This window comes from Gallus gallus, chromosome 3 (genome assembly GCF_016699485.2).
Source record: "Gallus gallus isolate bGalGal1 chromosome 3, bGalGal1.mat.broiler.GRCg7b, whole genome shotgun sequence".
NCBI lineage: Eukaryota > Metazoa > Chordata > Aves > Galliformes > Phasianidae > Gallus > Gallus gallus.
This window is the reverse complement of record NC_052534.1, coordinates 3714653-3738232: the sequence shown is the minus strand read 5'-3', so window position 1 is coordinate 3738232 and position 23580 is coordinate 3714653. Positions and strand designations below refer to the sequence as shown.

General features: G+C 48.0%; 2 protein-coding genes across 2 annotated transcripts in view; one reads left to right on the top strand and one right to left on the bottom strand.

Moving 5' to 3' along the window:
* The window catches only part of XRN2 (5'-3' exoribonuclease 2), a 45220-nt gene extending 32094 nt beyond the window's left edge, over nt 1-13126 (top strand). The window contains exons 28-30 of the mRNA NM_001031033.2: nt 3880-3940; nt 8557-8698; nt 12361-13126. Coding sequence (NP_001026204.1) covers nt 3880-3940; nt 8557-8698; nt 12361-12423 — 266 coding nt within the window. The 3' untranslated portion in view covers nt 12424-13126. The remainder of the gene's footprint in view (nt 1-3879; nt 3941-8556; nt 8699-12360) is intronic.
* A 1218-nt stretch (nt 13127-14344) lies between these two features.
* On the bottom strand, nt 14345-16231 carry NKX2-4 (NK2 homeobox 4). Its single transcript, XM_015283430.3, has 2 exons — nt 15691-16231; nt 14345-15600 (listed from the first exon to the last, which is right to left on the bottom strand). The coding sequence occupies exons 1-2, from the start codon at nt 16055-16057 to the stop codon at nt 14954-14956; spliced, it is 1014 nt and encodes a 337-aa protein (XP_015138916.1). The 5' UTR covers nt 16058-16231; the 3' UTR covers nt 14345-14953.
* Nucleotides 16232-23580: the final 7349 nt, after the last annotated feature.

The following is a 23580-nucleotide window of genomic DNA, read 5'->3' as shown; positions in this document are numbered from 1 at the left end:
TCAGCACATCTGTTGCTCACAGAAGTTGCCCGGGGGCTTTCTTTCACACATCCCATTCTCTCCTCATGTCCTGCCCCTTCCTCACCCTCAAGTTGATTCAGGTATCATAGAGTCACTGCATACCCCGTTGCTATTCTGTGGGTATGCTTGATAAACCTAAAAAACCTTTTTTTTTTTTTCCTTTCCCTTCCCTGTTGTGCATTTTGCTTCATGCTTTGTTTTCCATCAGGCAGGGATTGATTTATTGTTTGTGCATTAAAGGTTGCCAGGTCAACCTGTTGGTCCTTCCAGCTCCACTGCGGTGTGTTGCCTCCTGTGCTGCTGACTGGCTGGTGGGTCAGGAGGACCTGTCAGTGCACTGTGTGCCTCAGCTTCTCTTTTTCCAAGTTAAGAGTGGGATCTGCTTAAACCATTTAGAGGCACCTGTGAGATTGTCTTCAGTTATCATAACTTGTGCTGAGATCGGTCTTTCTGATGCTCATGCTGAAGGGATGTTTTTGCAATTGGGACTACATGCCTACACTGTTTTGTCATGGATTGCAAAGAGGTGGGAGAACATCAACATCTCTCTGTACCCTGCTTTAGTAGGTGGCAGTCATCTTTTTGAACAGGCACAAATGGACAGAATTAGGTAAGGCTCATTACTCCTTGCCACCAATTTCACCCAGACAGCATTGTGTCTAGGAGTACCAAAAGGTATTCCTGGATAGGAGAGCACAGATATCTCCTTGTCTTTGCAGCCACACCTTTCCGTCCAAGCTCAAATGCCACTATCTAAGGGCAGATATCTTCAACCAGAAAACCAAATTACAAGGCATTGAGGAGGTGTAAACAGAATTTTCTTACTGGGGCAGATTGTCTCGTATCAGAATGATGTTCATCAGCTACATCCTTGTGGGGGTGTAAAAGGCAGAATGTGAGAGAACACCTGTGTGATACAGGGTAACTGGAATGGGAAGCCTTCTGAAAAGGAACATTCACTCATTCTGGAAAAAACGAGCACTGATGTGGTTATAATGCCCACTTATGGGATTGATGCAAAGCAACTTTTCGTTTTACATATAACATTTTTATATGTATGATGAAGAAAAATTAGACTCTCGAAGGGCAATGCGGTCAAGCAAAGTGCCACCTCTCCTTCAAGGGCCTGCTGTGGGTGTTCCTGACTGCTGTTCTCTGATTTGACTTTGATGTGCCAATTTTCAGCTGATGAATAATTGTCTGTGCTGATAACTTGGGGAGTCAAGTGCGGAATGGTAGCACTCTATGAATGGCATATTGGGTTTCTGCAACACAAAGTATCTGATTTATGACTTCCATTTCAGTCAGTAAACTTGTCGATTAGCTGCATTTGAAAAGTGATTTTGATTAGTGCAATCAGTAAACAGAAAATCTCATCTTTGATTGCCGCACTGATTAGATAAATTGTTACTTGAGGAGCTGCTGAGGAAGGCGGTTTATTTGGCCTTATAGCTCTAGGAGATGCCTCTGTTTTGAAGACTAAATAAAATATTAATTGTCGTTTCTCTTCCAGTTCTGTCACTTTTTGAAGTGTAATTTACTGTTCCAAGCTTTTTCCCCTTCAAAGACTGTTCTCTGCCAGAGCCATACAAATGAACAGTAATAAGGTGGCTTTACATGTGTTTATGGTGATTTCATTAAACTCTTTGCAGCTCTAGGGAGCTGTTAGATGAAGATGTGCTTACAGCAGGCTAGTGGGGCCTCTTTCAGATGGAAAAGAAGCAGTTAAGTATGAAACAAAATTTTAACTAGCCCTTATTTAGGGATCTGTACAAATGGGAAACACCATGCCAGGGCAAGACCGGTGTCTTTCTGGAAGCTTGTCTTCCAGCAAGCAGCAAGAGAACTGAGCTGCCTCCTCCCACTTGTGTGGTGACTGCTACATTGCAGCGTGACAAAGGCGTCTGTGCAAAAGAAGCTATAGCTTGAAAACTACATGGTTTGTCAGGGTATGTGGATCTCCTAAACCTGAGCTAGAGCCCAAACCCAGCAGTCATCCTGGTGACTGCACATAAAGAACTAGATGTGCTAGCTACAGGTGGAGGAGTTTTAATTGCAAGCATTGTTAGCAGAGCTCAGTTCTGCTGTATGGCTTATTTTTCTGCGGTGCTAGTAGTATGAGAGTTTGAAAATTATTAGAAATGAAAAGTCTTGCTGGGATATTTTTTGTTTGAAATGGGGGACGCTCTTGGGCTGTAACACATTTAAGTAACAAGATCTTAGCTTGGATTTAAAAATAAAAATCTGTAATGATTTCATCTTCATTTCAGTTGAGGGCTGTAACTTAATTACTCTCTCTCTCTCTCTCTCTCTCACACACACACACACACACACACACACACACACACACGCAGTCTCAAAGCCAGCATTACTATTCTGGAGTTTTCTTGCATTGCACTGATTTTTTTTTTTCTATTCAGAAGTAAACATTATCACTAAAACATCATGTTTGTCCAGCCTGCATATGCATGTGAAAACCCTTGCAATTCTGATAGGCTTAATCAGTGTAAATGTGTCATACATCCATCTTTTTGGTCCTTGTGGTGCTTTATGTATGAGATAACCACTTATACCTGATTATGAGCATCAGGTGGTAACAGTATGCACCTGTCTGTATGTATACAGACATACAACATATTTACATACAAAACATATGTACCGCTCAGCAGGTGACTGTGTTCCTTGGCTGGGGGGATTAGCTGTGGCTAGAGGTGGCCAGACACAAACGATGGAGCTGCTGGGAGTCACAATTGATTTCCACTGACCCAAGTGTGTGTTATCTTCAGTAGGGCCTGCCCACACTGTGTGCTGAGCTCTCAAGTGCTGCCATGAAAGCTTTCTGTTCAGGTCAGGCCATTAAAGTACGCAGACAATCCAGCCAGAGTTAGGAGAGAGGCACAGATCTCCCTCTATCTATTTCTCCCCGCTTCTTTCAAACGATTGCAGGGCTTTAGTGTACTTGAATATTGGCGGTTTAACAGGGTCTTACTGTCCCATCATAGCATATCCATTAGTCAGCTTCTGGAACCAGCTGTTAAAATTAGGTCACACTTAAACACCATTGAAAAGAATCAAAGGTGTCACTGAAACTGAAGCTTTTGGTTGCTACACAATTTGAGTGTTGTGACCTGACCGGGGAGCTATTGATGAGCTGTTTCTTTCATCCTGTTTACTGACCAGTTTATTTAGAAGAACAACAACCATTTAATTGCGTGTCCTGTTAAAGCAATGTTGTTACTGCTACATCTTTGTAAAGAGGTGGTTTGGGTAGAAGACACAATTGAGAAGTGGGTGGTCCTCTTCATTCCAGTTTCTTATAACTGCAGGGCTATGTCTTTGGCCAAAAGATTTAACTCAATCTAATTATATGATCTGAGAGATCATTAATAGATTTAATTAACAGACTTGTAAAAGTCTTTAATATCTCACCTATATGCAGTTCTAAGATCTCAAAATCCTAAGTTTAAATGTATTTATGTATATGTTAATGCAAAGACCTTTCACATAATGTAGTGACAAACATACTTGTGGGAAACATTGAAGTCTTCAGCTGTACAGCGACAGGCTTGGTTTTGCATTTTGAAATGTTAGACACCTGCGAAGCGTTCAAGCATCAACTGATTAAAATTAATTCCTGTAATTTGAAGCTTATTTTTAAAAGGTTGCCTTTTATTAGCATTGTGCTTGTCGTGGACCCATGTAAAGGAGATCCATCAAAACCAGCAGTGGTAACCAAAAGAAGACTTAGTGACGTGTATTCTGTGGTCTATCTAGTTTAAGAATGAGTGATGCAGTATAGAAATCAGAGCGTGGTTCTTGTAAGTATACTTACTCTTAACTTCTTGTTTTACCCTGCAGATCTTAGACCCCAGGAGTCTTGGCGAGGCCCTACGCCCTTGTTTCAGCAAGCACCACAAAGGTAAGGCAGGTGGCACCGATGTTTTGTAAAGGGTGGTTAAGTGTATGTACTTGTTTCTGTTTGGCTTTCACAGCTTTTTGTACCTCTTTGTTTTGAGCTCTGTCGTTTGAATTTGTTCAAATCATGTTGTACGACGTGATTTTTTTGAAGTTAATTAATGTCCATGATTTATTTATATTTTGCGAGCGCACTGCGTGGCGTTCATCCTTTAAAAGGTTTGAGTACTTTGTGTTAAAAAAAGAAGGCAAAAACACTTTCCATTAAAACTCAGACTTTAAAATTAACTTTACTGTTGGTGCTTTGGTACCGTTCTTGGTTCTTTGGCCTTTATCTTATTGAAGCTTTTGAGATGCTATGAAATTGAACACAGAGAGCTTAAAACTGCATTAGATTTTGGACAGGCTAAACAAATTTCTTTTTAGGAGGGCTGTGGAGCTTAATGAGGCATAACTAATGGTGTTCCACTTTTATCATTTCTGTGCCGCAACCAGAGCATTAGTACAGACCAGCCATTGATTCTTGCTACAAACCTCTTGAAGTCCTAATCAGCTTCTTTGGTACAAGTTTTTCAGGCCTGACAAGCCTATTGTAGGGCAGTGTCACTGTAGGTCAGTAGTTATTAGTTGCCACTGAAAACAGTTTCTTTAACTACTTAAGACTGAACTGAATTAAATGCAGAAGGGACTCAGAGGAGGATTATGGAATCCGCAGTCCAATAAGTGCCATCGAATAGAAGGAATGTGACATGGTTTGATAATAAGGGATGTTTTACATGCGTTCTCTCATTGATAGGTTGTATGCCCTTAAGTCAGGCAGACTTCACAAACTTCAGCATACCTGTGAAAGCTATGAATAATTACATTTGTTTATATTTATGGAGGATCAGGACTATATGTAAGGTCCTTCAAGTTTCTGCTCCTATTAGACAGAATTTTCTTCCCCATGTTTTTATTTGCAAATGTTAACCATTGAAAGTATCAGCTTTGGTAGAATTTATTGAGCTCTCTGCGATCACGCTTTCCATGGCAACCGTTTTGATCCCTGTGGAAGTTCAGCTCCCTTGTCCTGTGTCGTGTCAATGGGAAATATCACATTATAATTGAATGTCGCATTACAAACTTCAGTATCGCTTTGTGAGAGTTGCTGTTCCCTTAATTGAATACAGTTTGCACGGAGTCGTTTTGTGAAATATTGCCACAGTTCTATAACTCATAATTATTTTTTTTACGCTGCTATGCTTTTGTCATTGGGCCGTTTATTTTTGGAAAGCAAAAGGGTTTCTCAATTCACATATAAATAATTCCTTTCAGGCAGAGATTGTTTTGTTTCACACTTGAAATGCATCTTCTCACATAACTGTCATAGTGGACTGTCTCTATTTAGAATCCTATCATAGGATTGCTGCATGCAACTCTCACTAATACCGTTAGAAATGATCACACACTCTCCAGATGCACCATTTTTGCAGATGAATGGTGCTGCTTAGATAAAGCAATTCTTGCTGTCCCAGCTAGTCTGTTTACAAGACTTTCCCCTTCCTGCCTTGTATTTTGTTTGGTCATGAAAATCACTGACTTGCCAGTTGTAGAACCAAGGATAAGCAATTGTGCCGTGATTTTGAAATGTGTATTTGATTTGTAAAAGGAGGGTGTTCAAAGAGATGCTTTGGGCTGACACAATGATAGGTAGCTTTAGAAAAAAATGGTCAAACCTATTGAACTGATCACCTCCTCCCCAAGAGGTTTTCAGCTTTCTGGTTAATTCCTGGTAGCGGCCAGGCCAACAGCGAGCTCTGTGTGCTACAAAGCTGCTGTTGCATGTGCTGCTGGCCCCGGGGCTGTTCCTGCATGCTTCTGCTTCAGGTGCTCCAACAGCAAAAGCTGCAAGGAATTTCTCCTCTCTGCCACTTTGACTCCCAGGAAGAAAGCAGCAGAGGGAGAGGCCAGCCCCTGCTCCAGCCTTTTCAGATGAAGTGGGTTGGCAGGAGGCTACGATATCCTTGATCAAGCAAAGGATAAGCAAGGAGCCTGTCCCTGACAGTAAAGCTTTGAGCCTTTGTGCTGTTTCTGGGATAGAGTAGTGCAGCTGGTGCTAAACTGGCTCTTGTTTCATAGGCCTCTGGGAGGGGGTGGAAATCAGTAGTGTAAAGCTTTTTCCTCGTAATCCAGATGATCTCGTGTCCAGCATAAGATTCCTTCTTTTTACATAAAGCTCCCTGACATTGTGTGTTAGCTATTCAGTACATATATGTGTTAGATGAATTCTGGGCGCTGCATTTGAGTAACTGCCAATGGGAATTCATGTGATATTCCAAATGGCATGTGCTTTTTGGTACCCCTGGGGCATAGCTTTGCTATCTCTACCCTCAGGTTGCTTAAATCACCCATTAATGCAGTCATTGGAGCAGCATCAAGTTGATTGCCATGAACCATATAGGTTGCTGAGTTGTTTAGCAGATGATGATCTAAAAAGTTGATTGATTAAAAATAGTAAATAGCTCAGTGAATTAAGAGCAGCAGAAAAGGTTTAAACTACTCTTTATAGCTTGAAGATCAGAATATGCACTACAGCATAGCTTTTCCTACCAGGTTTATCTCTTGGAACATGTCATAGTTATAACTGATGGTTATCAGTTTCACACCTTGAGAGGGACTCGAAACCAAGATGCTGTATGTCCTGATAATAAACATTGCTTTATAAAAATGCAACATTTAAACTCCGTGCAAAATGCATATTAACATCAAATGAAATTTCTTTGAACTTTCCTGTTCCAGGTATATAACACAACTTGTGACCTGTAATCCTCAGGGCTGAGGGTATTTCTCACAAGGACACTGGCAAAGCTGTAGAAACTGACTGATTGATGAGATCTAGAACTGGGGTTATGTGGGTAATCCAGTGGATTTTTCCATAAGGCAGAACAGTATGTTCTTCTCAAAGAGCTTGCTGTCTTCTAAGAATAATAACAAAATGTAGTTAGTATTCAAAACGCTTAATCAAAAGGAACATCCTGGGTGCAATACTGATTTCTGAGTGTTTAGTTTAGGAAGTATAATGTGCTGTTAACTCAGAAGATGATATTGCTCTTCCTGCTGAATACTTCAGATAACATTGTGCATTTTCTGGGCATCTCTGAAGCTAAAAATAAAGCTGCCTATTGCCATGTAGCTTTTGTACAAGTTCCTTTTTAGTACATTTATTGCACATCATGTTTACCTGCTGCATATTTATCAGATAAGACCAATCACTGTATAAATAGGTATTATTTGTTTCATTTTGGGAAATGATATGAGTTTTTATGCCAATTCAAACTTTGCCTCTGCTCCAGTGGGTGAAATAGTTTTCCAGTTCTCCCGGCGCTGCTTCCCCACTTACTCAAAGCAGTGTTTGCCTCCCATGGTCGAGCTCTGCTCACATCAGAGCATCCTCCTATTCGGGTCAGCCTCTTTCCTGAAGTCACACCACCGCCTTAAGCTGTGTGTGTTTGACAGCGTGTATCAGATTGAGCCCCTGCATCACATTGTTTGGCCGAAGTCCCACCAATGTACTCCAACAAAGCTAGGGGAAGACTCTGAGGATATATGCACAGTAACTCAGTTAAGAAGTGCAGCAGGTAAATGTGAAATGCGGTACTTGTGCTCACTGTGCTGTTTCTGTCTGTGTTCAACTGGCCCTCTGGAATGTGGGTCATAAAAGATTAACTGTCTCAGCTAGCCAATGTTTTCTCATTACAGCAACATATTGCACTGCAAAACGTAACTGCTATGAATTCTGTGAGCAGTTGTTCCCTTACCAGTGTTTAGCTCTGAAGACTGTATCATGGCTGTATCATTTTTCTAAATATTTTTAATCAAACAATGATTGGATCTATTATACCTGTTGCTTTATAATTGTAATGTTAGAATAGGTACTTGAAGGCAATTAAAACATTTCTTGCTGTTAGTAATCTAGGATGGCAAACTGGGTTATAATGGATGTTGAATTTGCGTTCCCATATAAACTGTACACCAAATGTCAGTCAGTCCATGCCAATTAGTGCTTATGTTGCTAGGTCACCGTGGTCAATTGAAAACGGCATCAATAGAACTTGAAAAGGTTTCTTCCCGATCAGACCTTCTGACATATTGAGCAGAATAATGGATGGGAAAAAGCAGCCAAGGCCCCTACCCTAGATTCAGAATACTCGCAGTAAGAATTCATTTGCAACCTGCAATTAACTAGAAAGAATGGACTCCCAGAAAGAGTCTGGACATTTAGAAAAGAAAGCCTCATTCTCCCGTATTGCACATGTTTACTCTTTGGACGGTGCGTTACGTTTAGCTGGCTTGGTGATATCTGGGTTTTAATCGATGTTCAGGATTGCTGCGGATGAATTGGCAAATTTGCTCCTAGAATAAAAGCTGGGCAGAATCCTTTCAAGGAATATTTCGGAATTTCTGGTTTGTGAAGTTAGAGTTTGCTGCTGATGGCAGTGTATGGTTTTGTAGCTTTCAAGCATGGGGAAGGAGGCAGAGTGCAAACGTGAGGCAAGTGGTAACACATATCAAACAACAGCACAGCAACGTGCATTTTGTAGCGCAGAACTCTTGAGGTCATGGCTTTCTTCTCTATTCCAGAACTGCTGGGGCCGCCCCACTGCTCGCCTGGAACCGCATGCTGCCAGCCCAAAGTCAGTACCCACCGGGCCAGTACCAGGGGCTGGGCGGGCCCATGAGCTACCCACAGAGACCTGAGGATCGGATGGACCGGGGAAGGCAGGTATGGAAATGCCGTCTGCACGTCTGCTCAGTGTGTGGCTGCAGGGGGTGGGCCTTCCTCGGCTGCTCTTAATCCCATGGCTGTGCCACCAGTGCAAGCCCTGACAAATAAGCCTCCCCACCCTGCCCAGCCCCTCTGTGTGTGCTTGTGGCACGAGGCCCATGCCATCACTGTGCAGCTGCTGCGTTTCATTAAAACCAGATCAAGTGTCTTACCAAGTCACACACCTCTTGCAGCTTGAGAAAATAGAATCTGGAGGCAAGCATTTCAACCAGAGCCTTCCACTTCTGTAAGGAAATGTATGAAATGTACGTGCTTTGGAGATAGGAGGATGTCTCCTCGCTGTTTGACTTCTTTTTTGACCCCCTCAAATGCTTACTGGCTGTGTCTATTTAAATATCAGACTCTAGTAGTTCAGAATAATAAGCATCTGTGAATGTACACCTGGAAATAAGTTTGTGTAGCTAAACAAAAACAAGCAAACGTGGTAGGAGAACATCTAAAATTTTAGGTGGTTTTTGTCATCGGTTCATGAAAATGCAACAGAACAGAAAGGCCTGAGAGCAGCAGGTTGTTTTGCTTCCATGGTATTTTAGTGTGTGTTCCCAGTAAAAACTCAGTCTGCATATTCTCTTATGCTAGGAACTTGGGCATTTGCAGTGCCATTCATTAGTTTACAATACATGGTGTTTATATTAAACTTCATGTTCTGGTGCTATTTTTGTGAATTGGAACTGTTAGAAAGCAGTGGGAAGGCTACTGGCCAGTAGTGGGGAAAGAGAAAGAAAGGTACTCAGCTGCTCAGTAACTATTTCCCAGTCCTTTATATGGCAAACAAGGCACAAACAGTTTGAAATTTGCCTTCTACTGGGACCTGCTTCTTCCCTACCTCTCACAAATGTTCTCCCATCAAGTCACTCTATGGTATGTGCTCTTAATTTTCCTTGTGACCATCGCAGCCCTCAACCATTTGTTGCACAGTGTGACACGGTGTCAGATGTGATTTTTGATTCCTAGGGCTGTTCCCCTTGTGCTTCCAGTAGTGATTTTTCTCTTAGGTCTGAATTCTGTCCTGCAGTGTGTTGGATAACATCCCAGTCTCCTTTGCTTACGCAGCAGGGGCTGCAAGCACAATCCATTTAATACATAACGTACTTGAAAGTCTTACATTTTTTGCCACTTCTGGTTCTTTGTCCACTTCATATTTTTCTTTTCTGTTCCAACTGGGAGACTCGGGTAGCAGAATCCATCACAACCACTTTGCACTGTGACATTGTTAGCTCTGAGTTTTCTAAAGCAGTTAATACAATAAAGACACGTACTGTCAAATCCAGTTTGTAACAGAAGAGCCTTTGGCCTTTGCTGGGGAAGCTTTTTGCAGAGTGCCATGTGCTTCTGTCGCTGGTTCAGCTTGTCAGGACCGGAGCCCAGCAGAAACAGCCTGCGAGCCACTAATACCATTCTCAGCATTGTCCCTGGGCTGCAGGATTACATCTTGCTGCTGAAAAGATCTATAGCCAACAAGCAGCCTGCCCCACTGCTCCCAACTCTTCAACTCGTGTTTGGCTGAACCCTTGTTAGCAGTGGTGAGATCTCCCTTCTTTCCACACCTCCCCCCCCCAACCATCTCCTACCCTGAAGCATTTTTAGTGCAGAGGAGGCTTTTAAGACTGGAGGAAGAACTGTCTCCAGCTCATTCAGCTGTAGTGTTTAGTATTGCAGCAGGAAATGAGGAAAAGAGGGGCAAGCATGCCGTGCACTCTGGCTTTGAGTATGCAGAGGAGGCATGGCCAGTGTTAATTCTTCCAGCACAGTTTTGACTGTAAGCAAAATTAGCATGGATCTCTCACATTAGTCTTAGTGAGGAAATGGTGTTCTAGCTAGGAGCTGAATCCTGGCATTTTTGTGAAAGAAGTCAGCACTTCAGCTAGTTTATTCCCAACCTTAAGTCTTCATGAATAACAGTTACTGCCAGGCAGCACAGAAGTGGGCAGGAATTGTTTTAGAGCAGCGTGGGTGCAGGGAGCAATGGGGGTCAGTGCCTGTTTGGAAGGTTGGAACTGGGATCTTGGAGCACTGTGGGCATCTACATGTGCAGTGGTATACAACATTTGCAGCTCTATAGCTGCTTGCTGCCCCAGTGGTGAAATAGGAGGCAGGATGGCAGCCATGCCTTTCATTTTTACTTTTATTTATTTTTATTTTTTACATTATTTTTGAATGAACTTTCAGATGTAATTATTTCCTTGGGGCTGATGGCAATGAAGTAAAATTAGCCTCTACCTGAAAAGGTTTAGGATGCGAAACCAATAATTGAATCTAGCATTGCTGCCTGCACATCTCAAAGCTTTAAAGCCCTGAAAAGGGATTCAAGTGGAAGCGGTGACACAGAGCAGCATAAATAATCATCTTTGGTCCCTTTCACCTCTGAATTCTTTTTTTACAGCATCCAGAACATGGCGTGAAGAGGTTAATAAACACGCTGCTGCAAAGTGCTTACAAAATTAATGCAACTGCCACGGATAGGGGCTGCTCAGGGGTAGTGCACATTCCCTGTGCCTCGGAGCTGGCACAGAGAAATAAAGCATAAATGTGGTCGTGTCGTGGAGCTGTTTGACATCCTGATTTTAGGCCGTACTAATACGTAACTGAACGTCCAGATAAATGCCTTGTGTAGCTGTTAAGAGCCCTCCTGAACCACACTTGGACACACAGGCACAGGCAGAGCTCTCTGCTCTTTGTGCAACTGGAAGGATTTCTCAGGGCTTGCAGGCAACTTAGCTTGTTTAATTGTTGGGTTTTGTATTGCTCGCGATTAAAAACAAACCCAGGATCTCCCTAAAACAGCACATTCTGCACATCTCTCTTCAGATCCCATTTAAAAACAGGGTGTAAAAGAAAATGTCTTCTGCTGAAGCCTTTTTGCTCGCCTGCCACAAACACGTGGAGCCATGCCCTCTGCCTTTTCAGTTCCAGCAGCCATCTCCGTGCCTGGGTAAAGATGGTTTTCTCTTTTAGAGAACAAAACGAAGCCTCTTCACCACCCCCATGTCCCCCTTCCCTCCCCCAGGAAAAGCCAACAAAAACCCCGTGGCTGCCAACAGAATGAACTTTGTGGGCTCTGCAGCTCATCACGATTTGAAATCGTTTGAAATGCTTCAAGGACACTTTAACCTTTTTTTTTTTACCATTTTTTTTCCAGCAGTTTTTTTTTTTTCTTGCATAGTGTATAGAAGGCTTGATCTTAAAGACAAAACGTCTCAATTTGTGCTGAGTGTCAGTGTGAGATTTTGGGATACTTCACCTGGTATTAAAAGCAAACAAGTGCTGAGAAACGCTTCGGTAACAAAACCAAATGTTTTCATTTTTTGGTTTCAATTGTCCCTCAGTACCAACGTCTGACTCTTTAGCTTCAGCTCGCATACAGCTCAACCAGAAAAGGAGCCGTTTATTGAGCAGCATTGCTTCTGCTGGGGCTCGGATGCTGTGTGGATCTGCCCTCCTTGAGCGGAGGCTGAAGCTCTGCTGAGAGCGGCTGCGGCGCGGTACCTTTCTGTGCTGAGGATGCATTGTCTCGTTGCTGTAGGGCGCCTGGAGCCCCGCTAACTTGTTTGCTGTGCTGTTAATCCAAAAAATAAATGCTTGCTTTTGTTTGTTTGTAGGCATACGGCCCCGGGAGGCCCTACCTGCTGCCCCCACCCTCGGGAAGATACAGCTGGAATTAGCTCCGCTCTCCCAAGCGCAGAAAACCTCTGGGTTTTGGTTTTGTTTTTACTAACTGGGGAAAGGAGGGGAAGAAATGAAATTGTTCAGAAACCTCCCTGTAGTTTTTAAACTCTGCTTGTTTTAAATGTGTACATTTCTTACCGAACCGATTATGTTTTGTCGCTGTGAACCACGAGTCGCCTCCATCTGCAAACCCGTGAGCCGAGGTGGGAGCGCTGTTTTGTCCTCATGGCATCCCCAAGCTGTGCCGCACCGTGCCTGTCAATGCGAGCTGCAGCCATCCTCTACTTCACACACAAGAGCCTGAAAACAGACACGGAGTTGTAAAGAATGCATAGAAATCAGATTTGATGAACTCGGGGAGGGCACAGCAGGCAGCATGGAGCGCACCGGGGTTAAGGACGTGTCCAGCAGCGCTGCTCCGATGCTTCTTTGGATTTCTCATAGGGGAAAACAGGAAATTTTTGGACTTTGAAGCAGAACGTTTCCACTTCTCCAGCTTGTTGCCTGTTTTTGACTTGATTTTTGTAACACAAACAAGCACGGAAGGTGTTTCTGTCTGTTTTGATATGTAATTTAAAATAGCTGCCCTGTATGGAGTTTCCATTCATTTTTAGTACTCTTTCTAGGGGTTTTCCATGTGAGTGTACCAAATCAGTAAATATTTTTATTTGCTTTATAAAGTGGCTTTTGAAATTCGGAGCGCTACCGCCTGCTTTATTTCTCCCCTTTGTATTTCTGCGCGCACGCAGTTGATATTAATTACTGCAGCACTAATTCCACACAGCCTCTACCATAGTATTTCAAACCTTTGTTTAACCAAAAACTGAGCATGTTTCTGCTGCCGTGGAGCATCCAGGTAAAAGCAGCGCTGTTACTGCTGCTGTAATACCTCCTGCTCGTGCCCCTGAGGTTTGCACACCCAGCTGTGAGAGCCAGCATTGCTCTGGCCATCTCCTGGGAGTGTTTTTGCAGCACCTCTCTTTTTAGGCCCGCACCTTAATCGCCAGCAATGGGGCAAAAGCCTCGAGCCCTGTGACCTTGGAGGGTGAAACCGGGTTCTTTATTTTCAAGTGATTGAGATTGGTGTAATAGCTTTCATTGCAATGCTGTCCTACCTGGAGCTGGGAAATGCTGTTAGCGCTCCCCTGTGCCCTTCTCCCACTTCCCTAAAAACACATTGGTCTCCAAAAGTAGTTTTTTTGAGCAGAACAAAACCAGCAAGCATGGCTTTTCATGCAAGTGGAGGAGTGGGAGAGAGGCTGGTGGAAGGAGCTGCTGCTTGCCCTGTTGACGGTGCTTCTGGGCTTGAACCCGGGGTGCAGGCAAGCCCTTGTCCCTGACTCATTTCTGGGCTAAGGGGAGAAAACTTAGGGTGAAAGGGAGCTCCTTTGGGAGCAGTGTCCCCCTGCCCAGCTCTTTGCCCCCAGGCTGGCAGCTGCGCTTCTCAAAGCTGGCGTTCCCCCTCCCCGGAGCCGGGCAAAGAGAGCTGTGGGTGTCTGCGCGGGCACAGCATCCCCTTTGCTCCTTCGTGGTGCAGGGGAGCGGGAGCCCCAAATCTTTTCCACCCCAAAAACCGTTCCAACAGCAGAACAACCCCAGGCAGCATCACGGAATGAAATCCCAGCAGCGCAGCTTTGCAGGAGGGAGGCGGCGGCCGCGGGCATGGAGCGGGAAGGAAGCAGCGAAGGTTCAGAGCAACGTTTGTCTTTATTGTAAAAGAAAAGAAAAAAAAAGAAATAAGAAAAAGAGGGGGGGGGGATAGCAAGTAAATAAATAAAAAGAAACAGAGAAAAGAAATAGAAATAAAAATAAATCGGGGGAAAAAAAAAAACTATAAATAGAAAAAGACGGGAAAAAAAAAACGGAAAAGTGAAAGGACAAAAGAAAAAAAAAGGGGGGTGAAAAGGAATAAAAATAAAGGGGTGGGGAAACAAACAAAAAAAACAAAAAACAAAAAAACAAAACAAAACAAAAAAGGAAAGCAAATGTAAAAAAGCCAAAGAAGAAGGGAGCGGCGCGCACAGCGGGACCCGCGGCGCTCCCCGCCCGCCCGCCGTTCGCAGCCCCGAGGCGGCCCGGCGGGGGCTGCCCGCTGCCGTCGGGGGGCTTTCTGTCCACGCGCGAACGTTAATTTCGTAAGCCGTAATTCAGAACAACGACCGCGACTCTTTTTCCCCCTGGAACGTGAGCGTCGAAGCTGACGAGCTCCTCCGGGAAGTCTCCGCGTCCTCTCGGCGCTGCCGGCGCTCCCCGTCCTGCGGAAGGCAGCGGCCGCTCCCGCCCGCACCGCTCGCCGCCTCCTCGACCTCCGGTTACAACTCAATTTCCCTCCAATCAACCGATAATGAAATCGCACTTCGGGGGCACCCTTCTAAAATTAATTCTGCCGGGCTAAGTTGCGCTTCAGAAGGTTTATTGTTCGCGCTCAGCGGGGCCGCGAGGTACGCGCACGGCGGCCCCCGGGCAGCCCGCGGGACGGCGGGGCCGGGCCGGGAGCGGACACCCCGAGCCGCCCGCCCCGTCGGATTACCACGTCCTGCCGTAGAGCAGGTTGGGGCTGACCATGCCGCCGTTGTAATCGACGCCGGCCGAGTCCATGGGGGCCAGGGGGGGCACCTGGCCGTGCAGCGGCGGCGGGCTGGGCGCCAGCTCCTCCAGGTCCGCCGCCTGCCCCAGCGAGCCGGGGTGCGGGTGGGAGGCGGGCAGCGAGCCCCCGGGGCCGCTGGAGGCCGCGGGCTGCCCGGGGGCCGGGGTGCCGCTGCCCGGCGGCGGGCAGGGCTTGCCGTCCTTCACCAGCACGGGCACGGCGACGCGGCGGGGCGAAGGCTGCTGGCAGAGGCCGCCGGAGCCGTCGGGGTGCAGCTGCTGGGCGGCCGCCTTGTCCTTGGCTTGCCGCTTCATCTTGTAGCGGTGGTTCTGGAACCAGATCTTCACCTGGGTGGGCGTGAGGTGGATGAGGCTGGCCAGGTGCTCCCGCTCCGGCGCCGACAGGTACTTCTGCTGCTTGAAGCGCCGCTCCAGCTCGTAGACCTGCGCCTGCGAGAAGAGCACTCTCCTCTTCCTCCGCGGGGCCGCGTGCAGCGGCACGATGCCCTTGGCTCCCTCGCCGAGGCCGCTCAGGCCGCCCATCCCGGCCACGTTCATCCCCGCCGCCGGGCCCACGAACCTGGAGACTGAGCGGGACGCGCGGCTCAGAGCCGGGGCCGCCCCGTCGGAGCGCGGCCGCCCCCTCCCGCCGCCCGCCGCCCCGCGCCCGCACTTACTGCCGGGGTAACGCGGGTCTCCGCCGGCCCCGTACCAGCCGCCGCCCGCCGCCGCGCCGCTCCTCATGCCGTCGGGGTAGGCGGGCAGCTCGCCCACGTTGCCCAGCCCGCCGCCGCAGTACCCCCCGACGGCGCCGTGCGGGAACTGGGAGACGCCGTGCGGCATGTGGTAGGCGGCCGCCCCGGCGGGGCCCGCCACGACGTGCTGCGGGACGGCGGCTGCGGCGGCGCCGGGCACCGCGGGCTGCCTGTAGGGCCCCAGCCCGGCCGCCCCGTCCATGCCTCCGAACTTCTTGTAGCTCTCCTCCATGGGGCTGAGGATGTCGGTGACGGAGAAGGGCGTCGTGTGCTTGGGGCTCAGCGACATGGCGGGGCGGGCCGGGCCCTCCGCTCCCGCCGCCACCGGCGAGCCGTGCGCTGGCGGCTACCAGCCCCTGGGCGCTCGTAGCTCGCCGTTTCTTTTAGCCCGGCGCCAGCTTTACGCCAGACACCGAGGGGCGGAGCGACGGCCCGGAGGGGGACAGCGGCGGCGGGCGGCCCCGTCCCCTCCCCGCCGCCGGGCAGCGCCCCCGCCTCCCGCCGCCGCCCGGCCCCGGCCCCCTCCTCCCGGCATTGTCCCGCGGCCGCCGTCGGGCTCTTAAGCCCGGCCGCCCTGGGGCACGGCCGCAGCAGCTCTTCCGCGGCCCTCGCCCGTAAGTACCCGCGACCCGACGGCGCGGCCCTGACGGAAAACGCCTCTCCCGAAACCCGCGCCGCTCCCGGCGTGGGCGCGGTGGGGACGGGGCCCGGGGGTCGCCGCTCCGTGTGGTCTGGGCCTGGCCGGGGGGAGTTTGGAAGGGCGATGGACGGTCGGGGATTTGGGATTTCGTTCGTTTTGCGACGACGAAATGCCCCCTCGGGGCTGTCGCTACCGCCGGGCTGGGGCTGCGGAGCCGTCGGGGGAACTGCGGCCGGGCTCCTCTCCCCGCTCCGGGCAGCCCGACGGGACGGCCGTGTCCGCGAGTAGGGGCTGAGCTCTCGGCGTGCCCTCGCGCCGCTACCACCCCTTCCCTGGGTGAGGACGGGTGGCCGGGCACAGCACAGCCATACGCAGCCCCTCGACGTGCGCCCAGGTGGCCGGTGCAGGATGCTGCGGGCTGCTCCCGCACTGCAGGATGGCCTGGGGACCGTGGGACCCTTCTCTTCTCTTCTCTTCTCTTCTCTTCTCTTCTCTTCTCTTCTCTTCTCTTCTCTTCTCTTCTCTTCTCTTCTCTTCTCTTCTCTTCTCTTCTCTTCTCTTCTCTTCTCTTCTCTTCTCTTCTCTTCTCTTCTCTTCTCTTCTCTTCTCCTCTTCTCTTCTCTTCTCTTCTCTTCTCTTCTCTTCTCTTCTCTTCTCTTCTCTTCTCTTCTCTTCTCTTCTCTTCTCTTCTCTTCTCTTCTCTTCTCTTCTCTTCTCTTCTCTTCTCTTCCTCTTTCTCTTCTCTTTCTCTTCTCTTCCCCTTCAAGTTCCTCTTACACTTCCCCATCTCTTCCCTTCCCTTTTCCTTTCCCCCCCCCACCTTTTTTTTTTCTCTTTCCCTTCTCATCCCATCCCATCCTCTCCCCACATCCCGTCTCTTTCAACCCATCCTTATTCTGATCCCCCACCCTTGAACCCCCCCCATAGTTCAGCACAGACAGAGATGTGTGTGTATTACTACTCTTGCTGGCTCATCTGTCCCAAACTCTTTATCCCCGCCAAGTTTACCTATAAAACTTGGTTCATTTGTGGGTTTTCCAGACTTTAAGCAGAATTCCTGGTGCTCCAGATTATTTTTTTTTTCTTGTGCATTTCTTCCTTCTCCGCATCCCCAGCCCCACCGCTTAAATATGGAGGGGACTGGAGAGCTGCAGGGCCCAAACCCTCCTGCCCTAAGGATCTCCTATGAGGACCTGCCCTAAGGATGCCTGGCAGGGACAGTGTGGGGACATCCCACAGCTCTGCTGCAGAAACGCACAGTGCTCCCCACAGCACTGAGCCCCAAAGGATGAGTGCAGCCAGGAGAAACGCAGCCCGTATGCTGCTCCCACCAGGAGCACCCTGGAATTTTTCACTCATTAACAGTATGATTTTTATGTATGTATCTATATCGGTCAACCCCACAGCATTGTAGTGATCTCTCCCATCATTTCCTAAGCTGCCCATCTCGACTTTACTGCAAGGAAGCGTGTTGGCAAGGGCGGTATGAAGCAGCAGGTCTGGGTTGGAATGCAGTATTGAGGTGCTTTATCCCTTTGCTGCTTTACTCTTTGCAGCAACCCAACACATGCCTTTGTTTCCTCACTCTGGTGAGTTGAAATTATCTAACGGGGAAAAAAAAATGTTTCTTTGCTTTAAAATACGTGTGACTGATGGTAATGAAAATCCAATTGATAAGACACATTTTCACACCAAAATAATAATAAAAAAAAACCAACCCAAACCAATCCTTGAAGTCATTCGTAATCATAGAATGTGTATTTTCTAACTGAATCGCTCCATACTTGGATGTGAGGAGCAAAACTGAGCCGTACCCTCCCATAGCATGGGATGACCGAGCTGCAGAATTCCAGCCAAGTCATTCCAAAGGGAGATTTTAAAAAGGCATTAAAAAGGAAAGTGTGATAAGGCAGTGATAAAGAAGAGCCCACCGAGAAGTCCGACGATGGGGTTTTAATTGGGGGTTATTTCCATAGCTCCCCACTGGCACACACAGCGCAGGAGGTCACCACTATTTATCGCTGCAAAGAGCAGGTGTTATTTCAGAGCTCGGGTTATCTTTCTGATAATAATGGCTTATTTTGGGTGGACAGCGCTCATTTCCACCGCTAAGTTGTTCTTGCTATTTTAGACTATGTCTATTACAGTGAAGATACTGACCTTGGTGAGACACAATTGACACAACGCTCGGGGCTGATTTTGGGGGACCACGTTTCAATAACCTTGTATAAATGCTAATTTATTGCTGTGGCCGCTCGCCTACAAGCAGTAGTTTCCTCCAACTCATCAGCCATAGCCGCCCATTGCCGAGTTACGGCGCTGCGCTCGGGCTGATGGCAGATTGCCTCCATTCGTCTCCTACCAATAATTTGCAGAGATTAAAAAGGGGCTCGGGAATGGAGGCTTAAAGCATTGCTTTCTAAAGACATCATTTGATTAAGAAAGGAACCTGGGGTTTCCAGGGCGCTCTGACATCATTTCCCTATAAACCCCCAGGTGTAGCAGCTCTTCCCCCCCCATTCAGAGGGAGGGAGTGATGTCTGTACATCTCCAGCTGCACGTGTTGCTCCCACTCCCCACACCACCGTGTCCGGGAGGAACCTGGCCCTTGGGAATTAATTACAGGCAGCAATTAACAGGCTGGGTGCCTGCTTCCCGCAGTGGAGATGGCTTTGTGTTTTTGGGGGGGTTGCTTATAAGGAGGTAAAGTCAACAGCAGAGTTGTACGGTGGGGTCCTGCTCTCACCATCCACACCTATGCCCTCCTCCCCGCTCCCCTCCCTCCCCATGCTGCCAGCCTTCACTTGATGTCAATTACCACTCAGTAATTACTTTCTGCTGTAGTGTCTGAAGGTGTTGCACGTGTGCCTACTTGGAACAAAAGCCGAACGTATTGGACTTCTCAAATCCTTTCCCAAGAGCTGTGCATGCTGAGCAAAGCATTCTGTCAGGGTGATGCTTTCGGAGCAGTTTGCAGCAGCGAGGACTTCTCTGTGCCCCCCCCATCCTCGCGATGGGCTGCGTGCCCACCTCTGGCTGGACGCCCACACTGGGTGCTGCATGCCTCTTGCACCCCGTGGCAGTAACCCGCTCCTCGAGCCGTTTGCCAAGCTGTTAATCTGTTCGTTTGGAGGATGGCCGAAAAAAAAACTTTCCCATTTTCTGCCGCATCGCTGGGGAAGGTGCTGGACAGCTCCGAAGCCCGCGGGAAGCGCGCTGCGGGTTGGCACGGGGTGCGAGCACGGAGGCGGGATGCTGAGCGCATTAAGGTGGGTTGCCGTGGTTCCAGCTGGAGCTGGTTCTGTGCTCAGCAGAACCCCTCGGGACCAGGCTGGATGCTGTCAGCGCTGTATCCCTACGTGTGTGGCTTCTGGCTTAGCACCTCCTGGCTAACTTTCTCTCCTGGTTGGTTTAGAACCATAGAATCATAGAATCATGAAGGTGGAGAATACCACTAAGATAATCCAGTCCAACCCAAGCCCACCCCCACCGTGCCCACTGCCCACATCCCTCAGTGCCACATCTCCATGGCTCTGGGACACCTTCAGGGACGGTGACCTCACCACTTTCTGCAGGCAGAACTACAGATTGACATCTATCGTCACGTGGGCTCTCTTTGGAAAGGGAAAAAAGAAGGGGGGGGGGGGAAACCTTGATACTCATTTGACGACATCCCTTGGTTTCCTTTGTTGGCATCCTGAAGTCAGCTTGCGGTCAAGGTGACTCCTTGGGTTAGGGATAGATGCAGCAGGAGGAAATGACAGAGTGTTGACTTCCTGAAGGATCCTCTCCATTACCTTTGAAGTCAGAATAATTTTCCCTGCACAATTAGAAGTAACCATAGTTACTGGGAGCCCTCGCTCCGGGAGGCTGAGCCGAGCAGGGGGCATCCAGCAGGGGAGAGGAGGAGCTCCATGGGAGCAAGGCTCGCGCACGCCCCGTTCTGGGCAAGCAGTGCTTGGGCTCTTGGCTGGAGCTGTCGGGTGCAGATCTGGGGTCGGTCCAGGGTCCCACAAGACAGGTTTGTGCCACAAGCACATGCTGGTATAGAGGTCCCGTTGCCTGAATATTTATAGCACCTTTGCTGTGTTCATTCTAGCATTAAACCGCTAATTAATTATGACATTTGTACTACTTCATTTTTCGCTGTGAATCCGCAGAACCTGGCAGGCAGTTAATTAGCTCTCTCTATGCGAAGGATACCAAGAAAAAAATAATTGCTTGAGGAATCATCGTGGCGTTCTCTCGGAAAGGTCTTACCTACAAGCTGGCTTAAAGCTTGCTGGATTTGCACTTTGAGAGATGCCTCTGTCAAAGGCCAGTCCTTAGGAAGAGCGATTTGTAGGAAAAGGTTATGTGGGAGATGCAGCTCAGAGGGTGTTATTTAGTGGTAGTGAGTCCAAGGGAAATCAATTATATAAACAACTCCCATTCTGGAATGGCTTGCTTTATTCTTTTTTAAATATGTACTCATCTTTGTCTTGATATTGATGCATACAGCTGACAAACTTGAGCCAGTGATGGTGATCTGTTCCCCACTGGTGCTGCATGAGGATGGGTAAGAATTTCAACTGAGGATGGAAAATCTGGTTTAAAATATATGTATATATATGTATGTATATAGAAAAGAGATTTATGGCCTTGGTGCATTTTTGGGGGAGAGTTGGCTGGCGGCTTGGCTGCACCTTGGAGACCCCATGGCATGCTAAGAGCAGTGAGGCAGTGGCACAGGCTGCCCAGAGAGGTGGTGGTGCCCCATCCCTGCAGACAGCCAAGCTCAGGCTGGACAGGGCTCTGAGCATTGATGGAGCTGTGGGTGTCCCTGTGCATTGCAGGGGGTTGCACCAGACTCCATTTAGGGGTCCCTTCCAACTCAAACTGTTCAGTGATTCTGTAATTCCATGAGGCGCTCCCTGTGGTCCCCATTGTGCTGTCCTAGCTGTGGCACCAGCACACCAAGCATCGCCCTTCATTTCCACCTCCTGCCTTCTCCAGTGAGGTCTGTGGCACTGCAGGCTCTGTGGGAGTAACAAGCAGATGCCAAGATAACCAGGAAAAATGGGATAATGGAAACAGCATGGGTGCCTATGGGGATGAACAGGCATTTCCTTAAGCGGATTGAAGGCTACAGTGGGTGCTCTTGCCCTCAGCGCTTCCTTTGAGAAACTTGTTTTATTAGCAGATAGTTCTGTGGTGAGGTTACAGAAGGAGCATTACAGTAATGGAGTTGACATCTATATAATGGAGTTGACATTTTATTGAAAAGGAGAAAGAAAAAAAACCTTAACAGGGTTCCCCTGCCTCCCCCTCCCTCTATTTCCTTATTTTGCTGTCATCAATTGAAATAAGGCGCACAAACTTTGAACAGCCGCCGACGCTGGCAATTTAATAAAATTTCATACAACAGCAGTGCTTCAGGAATGCTAGCAGGACAAATCAGCCAGCTGTAAACTTGAACTTTGCTGAGAAATCAAGGCGATAGCTTGTTCAACAGCAAATAACAACGATTTTGAATCAATTCTTGGCGCACACTCGTGTTATTAACTATTATGCACAATCTTGGCTCCCAGTTTGTGTTAGATGGTTTCAGCAAGAAGTTCAGAGCGGGGATCCTGGAGGGCAGCACTGCATCTCGAGATGAGTAAATAGATGTGCTTTGCTCTGCTGTGGCCTCTGGTTCTGCTTCACATCGCTTTGCATTGAGTTGGGCCGGGGTGAGAAGAAGATGATCCGCGTGGTGGATTCATTAGGGAAGGCTGGGATAAGAGGGACAAGCAAGGTGCCAGCCCAACTAAGGGAAGGGAAGACAAAAGCATCTTCAGGCCCTGAGCCCACAGGGAACGTCAGCTCAGACATCCACCTCCAAGAGCATGCATTGGGATTCTGCTGTAATGGAGTGTGCTTAGCCATTATCGATAACTGGTATTAGTGCCATATTTTCCCAAGTCCTCAGCTGCTGGATTCCTGCTATGAAATTCAGCTCTTCTTTTTATTTTTTCTGCCTTGGAGGAGCTGCAGACCCATCTGTCCCCCTGGTATGGTTGAAAGTGGTGGCAATAAAAAACAAAACTGGGTTAGGAAGTTCTGTGTTTTTCACTCACGCTTACGAAGGCTGTGGAAGCATTCTCCCTGCCTTCCTCATTCTGGATGGAACAAAGGAAAGAAAGCATTTAAAGAAAATGAAAACTCTTGGCTCTAGAAAAGCTTTTCTAATGTAATATTTTTTAATTGACAAAAGTTACAAGTCCCTCGTTGGCTTCTGCTCTTCCCTCTGTCCTCTAACTTAAATAACACGTCTTTCTTCTTTGGATAGCTTGGGTTACTACAGCCCATTGACATTTGTATTTCTAATGTAATAATCAAATGCTAAAACACAGATTACACTTGGATCAACACATCCAGTTCTTAAACCCTGAAAGTAATTATCTTTTCTCATGTACGACAAAATGAAAATGTTATCTAGGAGCTGCTGGTGCCTTCATCAGCCATGTGCCCAGAGCTGGGATGGATCCTGCCCTGGAGGCTGGGGTTCCTGGTGGAGCGTGGTCCCAGATCACTGTGACACACCAGATTGGTCAACTCCTGTGCCTGAGCAATGTCATGTGAGTGGTGGGGACGGATATGGATTCCCTCTTACATCTCAGTTGTGATCACTCAGATGCCCGAGGTAAGGAGGTGGGCCAAAGAGGAGGCTCATGGGACACTTTACTGCTCTCTGCAATGACCTTTCAGAGGTTGTGACGAGGTGGTAACAGTGACAGGATGAGAGAGGATGGCCTGACATTGTGCCAGGGGAGGTTCAGGTTGGCTGTTAGGAACAATTCCTTCTCCCAAAGAGCGGTGAGGCAGTGGCACAGCTGCCCAGGGAGTGGTGGGGTCACTGCCCAAGTCAGTGGAGGTGTCCCAGAGCCGTGGGGATGTGGCACTGAGGGACGTGGTTGGTGGGCACAGTGGGCTGGGGTTGGACTGGATGATCTTAGTGGTCTTTTCCAGCCATGATGGTTCTTTGAGTCTATGATTCTGTGTTTCGTAATGCTTGCCCAGGCTTAAGCATTTCTAATCCTTGCTGGGATGCTCTCTCTGTTCTTAAGGTCTGCTGTGTTCCAGCCAATGTGCTGTTTATCTCACAGCTATGAAAGCTGAAACACTGAAAACCATGTCAGAGTTTGACC

Coding starts and splice junctions, on each gene's coding strand:
- NKX2-4 (XM_015283430.3), bottom strand. CDS start 16,057: ATGTCGCTGAGCCCCAAGCACACGACGCCCTTCTCCGTCACCGACATC. Junction 15,601..15,690: donor AGACCCGCGTTACCCCGGCA/GTAAGTGCGGGC, acceptor CGTCCCGCTCAG/TCTCCAGGTTCGTGGGCCCG.